Below are 7,889 nucleotides of genomic sequence, written 5' to 3' on the forward strand. Positions count from 1 at the left end.
TTGCCCCCAGAAGGTAAAATGGCAAGATTGTCCTTGAGCCCTAGAGACAGTGATGAAAACACATGTTGGACCTTAATAAGTTGGACTGTTTCATTTATCGTTATGGCTATTTACTTCATGCAGGTCAGCCTCCTCCTGGTGGTGTGTTTTTGCCAAGCTTATTTCCAGTCTTGTCCCCTTATTCATGTTAACTTCTTATATAGAATTTCTTCTGTTTTCTATACATCTGATCTCTCTTGTTCTATCTATATATCCTTCAAGGCAAAGTTTAAGATTCATGAAGAGCTTATATTTCAGCTCCTAATCCTTATTTATAATGATTTAAATTACAGTCAGCGGGAGAAGGAGAGGGAAGGACTGAGAAAGTAGCATTGACATATATACGCTATCATGTGTAAAACTGGTAATTAGTGGAAAGCTTCGCTACAACACAGGGAGCCCAAGTCTGGCACTCTGTGATGACCTAAAAGGGTGGGATGGGAAGGGGTAGGGAGGCTTCTGAGGGAGGGGATATATATGTGTGTATATATATATAAATATAATTATGACTGATTCATGTTGTTTGGCAGAAACTGATACAACATTATAAAGCAATTATTCTACACTTAAAAAACAAAAAAAATGAGGAGGATGACATAAAAAAAAAGTCCAGTCAGCCTGTCATATCCATTGGTTCTGCATTCTCTTATTCAACCAACTGTGGATCAAAAATACTCAAAAAAAAAATTCCAGAAACTTACAAAAAGCCAAACTTAAATTTGTCGAGCCACATTTACAACTATTTATGCAACATCTACATTGTGTTTACAACTATTTACACAGCATTTACATTGTATTAGGTATTATAAGTAATCTAGAGATGATTTCAGGTCTACAGGAGAATGTGCCTGGTTATATGCAAATTCAATGCTACTTTATATAAGGAACTTGAGCATCTGTCCTTGGATTTTGGTATCCACCCAGGTCCCAGAACCAATCCCCCTACAAATACAGAAGGATTACTGTACTATCTTATGCAGGAATAGGAAGTTCATTTCATGTTGCTTACAAATCCAATTGCTTAGTAATGCCTTATGTTGAGTATAAGTTTCAAGTCAGAGCTTAACTGAAAAGACTTCAGAGCAAACTATCAATATCACCTCTTTGAATAGAAGGGTTAAAGGTCATAGGTATGCTATATGTTTGCAATTCTTTTTCTCATGTGAGGAACTGTGCATGGATCACCATGTTCCAAAATCAACTAATTTTAGAGAGAGAAATAACATGAAAATTAAAATCTTGATATTAAAACGATTACAAAATTAACTGATACAATCCAGCTTTTTCTTGTAATGAGAAGACAAGATGTTAAAGATGGTCAACTACATTGAATTTTCTTCATGAGTCAGGCATTCTACAAACTTTTTACTATTGTGCATTTCACCTTGCTTCTGATGGGTAAAGTTTAATAAAATTTATGGTTAGGATTTAACAACTTAGTGCAATATTATTTTCATGCTGATTGAAATTTTAGTTTTGTCTCTGTTAGTATACCCTTCCATGTTTGTTTTTCAGACCTCACAGCAATTAACACAGTGCAGGACACATCTGCAAAATTACGAGTCTAGGTTATTTGGAGGACTAACCTAACCTTTCTTGTTTCTCCCTTTTCCCTGATATTTGATAATATTTTGATAATTTTTGATAATTTCTAAATGAAATTAGTATTCTGCCATACTAACAATATATAATTTAGATTCTCACGTAGATTAGATGAGCTGAAGGTAATATGAAATTTAGCAGTCATAATAATGGAAGGAGTAATAAAGGACTAATAATCAATATTATGACTTTGTTTTTAAGGGTAAAGGAAGAAAACCCCCTTCCCTGGGTGAAGCCCAACCCACTAAGAATTTGGTAAGAGTTATTGCACCCTCCAGATGTTTGCCTTCAACAGCTTGAAATAACTCCAGCACCCTGATAAAGACCAGCCCTGTTAAGGAAACGACAAAGTAGAAGTCCTAATACACAACGAGCTCTCAAAATAAACGGATCAGAAGGGCTGGAAGGCCAGGCCTTTCCCCAAAGCTGCGCTCTGTAACCTTTGGGTGGTGGGCTGGAGCCAGTGTGCACCTCTCTTCCCAACTCCGTGTTCTATGCTGTCATTTTAGTGGTTTGGTACTGTCTACAGGCATGAGGGGGCTTCTTAGGTGATGTTAGTGGTAAAGAACCTGCGTGCCAACGCAGGAGACATGAGACTGCAGGTTCGATCCCTGGGTCAGGAAGATCCCCGGAAGAGGGCATGGCAGCCCACTCTAGTGTTCTTGCCTGAAGAATCCCACAGACAGAGGAGCCTGGCAAGCCACAGTCCCTGAGGTCGCAAGAGTCGGACACGACTTGAGTGACTGAGCACATACGCACGCATGGGCTGGAGACCACGCAAATCAGCAGAGGCTAACGTGAAGGCAGAGGGTGAAGGCAAACATCTTTTTTATCAGCTTTTTGCTCAACAATTTCTGAATGTTTCTCTTTGAACTGTTTCCTTTTATATGGTTGGTTTTGAAAACAGCCGTTATAATATTGGTAAAAGGAAAAGGGAGATACGACTTAGAAATTGGATCTCTTTAAACTGCATTTTTAAAAACCACTATTTTAAAATTAAAGAAGCTAGGGAAAATATCAGAGCATTGATTTTTTAACAAAGAAAATTAAAACCTCAATAGGTAATAGGCAAAGAAATGACCAAACTATATAGAAGAAAATAAACTAGAAAACAAGATACAAATAAAAAAAGCGACCTTAGTGAAGGAATACATATTAAAAATGAAGACCCTTTTTAAATCTATTTTACTCACATAGATTATACAATATATTAGTGCTGTTGTTTGGTTGCTAAGTCATGTCTGACTCTTTTGCAACCACATGGACTATATAGTCTGCCAGTCTCCTCTGTCCATGGGATTTCCCAGGCAAGAATACTGGAATGGGTTGCCATTTCTTTCTGCAGGGGATCTCCCTGCCTGACCCAGGAACTGAATTCATGTCTCCTGCATTGGCAGGCAGATTCTTTACCACTAAGCCACCAGGGAAGCCCATACACTATATACTGTATATGTGAAATAGTACATGCATACTCTATATGTACACACATTCTATTAGATTGTTGCATAAAATTATATAGCAATATGCAAAATATTTATGAATGAAAAGGCATATTTCACTAAATGTGACAATGATATATTAACTAGAATGAGGCATGGAAAAATGAACACACCTGGTTCATGACAGTGATAGATTCTTTTATCACATTTCCATTATTATGTTATTTGACCACTCTGTGTGTGTTAGTCATTCAGTCGTGTCTGACTCTGCAACTCCATGGACTGTAGCCCCACCAGGCTCCTCTGTCCATGGAATTTTCCAGGCAAGGATACTGGAGTGGGTTGCCACTCCCTTCTCCAGGAGATCTTCCCAGCCCAGGATAGGAGTATGGAAATCCCTTACTCCTCTTAGAGAAGCAGAGTGAGTCTGCACACCCTGGGACTCAGGAAACCTTAGGTATTCCAACCTGAAGTGGAATAGTTGAAATGAATACCTGAGTAGTATCAATATACTGAGTGCCTCTGGCTAAGGGAATTTGGAAAGAAAGTTTAGAAAAAGGAGGTAACACCTGTGTTCCTGAATTTACAGACATAAAATCATGTTTGTCTTTTTAATGAATGTTTAGTCTTGGTCTATGTAGAAAAGTCATGAAATGTTCATGTCTATGTATTTCAAGTCTGCTAGTTACATAAACTTCGGTTTATACTTTTTAAAGATGTTTTGGCATATGACTTTTTACTTTACTTCCTCACACCCCTCCCTCTTTGTTCTGTAAAGGAATCTGGCATCCAAACCCTGAGACATGAGTTAAATGAGACATTAATTCATTTCTCAGGCATCCAGAGTCCACATCTCAGGGACTCACAAAAATATAACTGAGGATACACAGAGCTACTCTCTTTTATGTCTATTACATCTGAGATGTCCCTTTCTCCACTTTCTGTAGGTTGTACAGGTAGCCCTTTTGAAGATGACAGAGCCATCTTCGTGGTCTTCTGACTTTCAAAATAAAGTCCTACTCCTTGCCTCAAAAACAAACAAACAAAAAAATGTTCTGGGATCCTCAATACAAAGAATATTAGAAATCCTGCTTCATATTTACCTTTGAAATCTGTCCTCTAATCTTGTAAATGAATTATTTTAAGAGTATGTGTTAGTGTTACTAAATATATAATTGAAAGAAATCTGAATATGACCAAACTAAAAATAGGACAAACAAGCTCAAGACCCAATCTATTATATTTACTTGATTATATGACCATGGCAGATTACTTATCCTCTTTGCATCTCAGTTTCCTCAAATGTGAAAGGTGAAATCACCAATCTTATAGTTACTAAGTAGATAAAATGAAATAATATATGTGTAGCACTGAGCACAGTACCTGACCTAGGAAACACCTAATAATCGGTTGTTACTGAAATGAAGAAATTATCCTGTAGTAATTCACTTCTCAGACATCCAGAGTCCACATCTCTGGGACTCATGAAAATATAACTGAGGATATGCACTGCTATTCTTTTCTATGTCTATTATATCCAAGGTGTCTCTTTCTCCACTTTCTGTAGGTTGTACAGGTAGCCCTTTTGAAGATTTTTGACAGAGTAGTAAAACTAGCTTATGAGGCAGACATCTTCCATTCTCTAGTGAAGACTAGGGAACAAACTTAATTGGGTATATTCTTATTAATTATCTTTGCCAAAATAAATATTTTCAGCATTAATTATTTCTTCCATAAAAATATTTCTCCATTGTAAAAAAAAAAAAAACTCAGTTGAATATTGTGCAGATCTTTCTCACAAAAGTTTAAACAGCACTCTTATGTCCGCTTGTGTTGCATTGCTAAAAATGGTGGCCACCTGACATGGCTCTTTAATCCTAAATTTTAAATCGTAACAACCTTGTATATCCTACACATCAATGATTGTAGCTAGGAACCATAATTTTTTTTAAATGTTATTCAACTTTCTCCTTTTTTAAATATTCTTTTGACATGGACCATTTTTTAAATTTGCTACAATAATGCTTCTGTTTTATGTTTTGGTTTTTTGGCCACAAGGCTGGTAGGATCTTAGCTCCCTAACCAGGGATCAAACGTGCACACCCTATATTAGAAGGCAAAGTCTTAATCACTGGGACTACCAGGGAAGTCCCAAAATTCTTCTTTTTAATTACCAAATTTTTAATATAACCTAGTATAGTGGAAACTAAGACTGAATGTTTTACAATGTGTATTTTTATTAAAATGTGCACTTAAAAACTTTTTTTATGTATTTCTCTAGGAAGAGAATAAATCTTTAAAGGAACAGAAAAAACAGAATGACCTGTGTTTCCTAAAGATACTACTACAAAAGATAAAAACTTGTTGGAATAAAATTTTGAGGGGCATTAAAGAACATTGAAAATATGGAGTAGCAATATAAAACCTTGAGCTTTATTTGTATCCTCCAAGAATCTATCTGCTCATGCGATTTTCGAGGGCAGAATGCCTCCTGGAAGTTACTGAATGCATCCTGGTTAAAACAGATTACAGCAACTGAGAAATCCTTACTGTAGTTCCAGAAGATGGACCTAAACAATGGAAACCAAATGCTGCAATCAACAAAACTGTTTCATATGTATGAGGACATATATAAATTGGTATTAATTCTGAACCTTTTTTTTAAGACAATCCATATAAGGTATTAGTTGCAATAATACTTTTTAAATGTGTTTAAAATTTTCAGAAGATATATAAATTCTGTGAAGTATATAAAGGTTATGAGGATTAAAAATTAACATTTCATTATTACCAAATATATAGTTTTATGCCCATTATGCTTCAGTATGCTGCAATGAGAGCAGAAATTTTTGTCGTCTGTGCTGGAAATGTTTCAGAGTTAACAGTGAGATATGGATAAGGCCCATGAGAATGAGTCATACACATAAGCAGTAGCATCAAGGAGTCCAAGGTAATTGAAAGATATTAAGAGATGTAATTAAACATGAATGTATAACACAGTGCCTTTGATAAATGATATTACAGATGTTTTAAAATTAAAATAACGAATAGTTTCACAAAACAGAAAGTCACCTGTCCTAAGGATGCTAAACCATAGCACTGGGTTACTTTTGTCATTTATGTGTAATAAAATTTGTCTACATGAGTTTGCAATTTGGGAAGTATATTTTTAAGAGAATAATATATGTTGGCCTTTTAATTAATGGAATGTGTATATTTAATTTTGACACAATATCTGTATATAAAAATATTTTCATACAGTATTACAATTGCTTACTTTGGATAACATTTCTCCTTTGATAATAAATGACCTATGTATTAACATTGTCAGATTCATTTAATTAATCCCAACAGGATTTTTTTTTTTGGTCATGCTATGTGGCTTATGGGATCTTAGTTCCCCCATGAGGAACTGAAGCTGGGCCCCCTGCAGTGGAAGTGCAGAGTCCGAACCCCTGGGTCGCCAAAAGAATTTTTTAAGCCCAAGATTTTTAATACAGCACCACTATTTGATTTTTCACTTCCATTGAAATATAGTCTTTAATCTCTTAACTATCAAGAATGTACATGAGACTGAGGCCCCCAAACTACGTAAGAATAGGAATACTACTTTACTGCCTGTTTTTGTCAGGGCCTGAAAACTAGCTTATAAGGCAGGCATCTTCCATTCTTATAAGTGAAGACTATTGGCAAATCCTTCTAAGCTTAGATTTGCCAACAGTCTTCACTTACAAAGGAAACTGAAAACACTATTCTAGGCGGGCCAAGTGTTCTAAAATAGCCACTGTGGTCTCATCATCACCTGGTTCAGAGCTGACTGACTTCTTTAATCCACAGACAATGCTCAGGTGCCATCCCCAATAAGACCTTCCCCTCAGTTCGCGTCTGTCTCAGCTTCTCTTTCTCGTGGGCCCCAACCCACACACGGTTTCCTCCTCACTGGAGCGACGGCTGGATCGAGCTGTACACACAGCTGTAGAGATTGATTATCCCGGTAACGAGGCAGTGAGCCAACGAGGTTTTCTCTTTGGTTTTTATTATTAATTCCAGAAAAGGGAGTTTACTAACACTTTTTGGGAGCAACTGATTCCCCACCAAGCTTTTCCTTCAGACAGACTTATCAAAGAAGGCTATGTTTCCATCCACCACAAAACAGGTCAACTATGTGGAAGACCTCCACCCTGACGAACCGGCGCTGTTGGTAAACCATCAGCTATGAAAAGGACATTTTAAGCTTCAAAAGGGAAACTTTTAAACGTGCTCTTGAAAGTGTTTCCATGAAGGCTGTCTATAATGTTCCTAACAGGGTTGAGATTGTGACAAAATAAGGAGTGATTATTTTAAAATACTTCATTAAAATTTTCCTCCTTTTTTAACTACTGACTTTCATTTTTATCATTTGTTTATGACAGAAATGAATTGTAGAGAAAACTCACACCCCAAAATTCTTATTCAGCATAGTGTGTCAAATTCATGGAAAAAACCACCAGGCTTTTATGATTGTATTTCTCGTGTTTCCTAGCTACTAGCAAGGTAAGTAAAGACATGGCAGGTTGGTTAGTAATGATCTTGGATACTACATTTTTTATTATTTCTATCCCCTAATTAGATTTGTTTTATTTCAATGGACACTGTCTTTCATATATGTATGTGGATGCCTTAAATCAGCACTTTTTAAAGACTGTCACAAGAAACCTTCTATAGATTCTTTAAAAAAAAAAACAAACAAACAAACCTGGGTTCTGAGATCAGATCATTTTCTCTTGGAGATTCACAATTCATATATTAAAAGCTCTGTAAATTCATAAA

General features: G+C 36.1%; 1 protein-coding gene across 3 annotated transcripts in view; it reads left to right on the forward strand.

Moving 5' to 3' along the window:
- Positions 1–6,386, forward strand: part of IL7 (interleukin 7) — a 51,802-nt gene extending 45,416 nt beyond the window's left edge. For 2 of the 3 annotated variants that reach the window (XM_065902826.1, XM_065902828.1), the window contains 2 exons: positions 1,843–1,896; positions 5,362–6,386. In XM_065902826.1, coding sequence (XP_065758898.1) covers positions 1,843–1,896; positions 5,362–5,481 — 174 coding nt within the window. In that variant the 3' untranslated portion in view covers positions 5,482–6,386. The remainder of the gene's footprint in view (positions 1–1,842; positions 1,897–5,361) is intronic. The other variant, XM_065902827.1, reaches the window with a different exon arrangement.
- The last annotated feature ends 1,503 nt before the right edge of the window (positions 6,387–7,889 follow it).

Source organism: Muntiacus reevesi, chromosome 12 (genome assembly GCF_963930625.1).
Source record: "Muntiacus reevesi chromosome 12, mMunRee1.1, whole genome shotgun sequence".
NCBI lineage: Eukaryota > Metazoa > Chordata > Mammalia > Artiodactyla > Cervidae > Muntiacus > Muntiacus reevesi.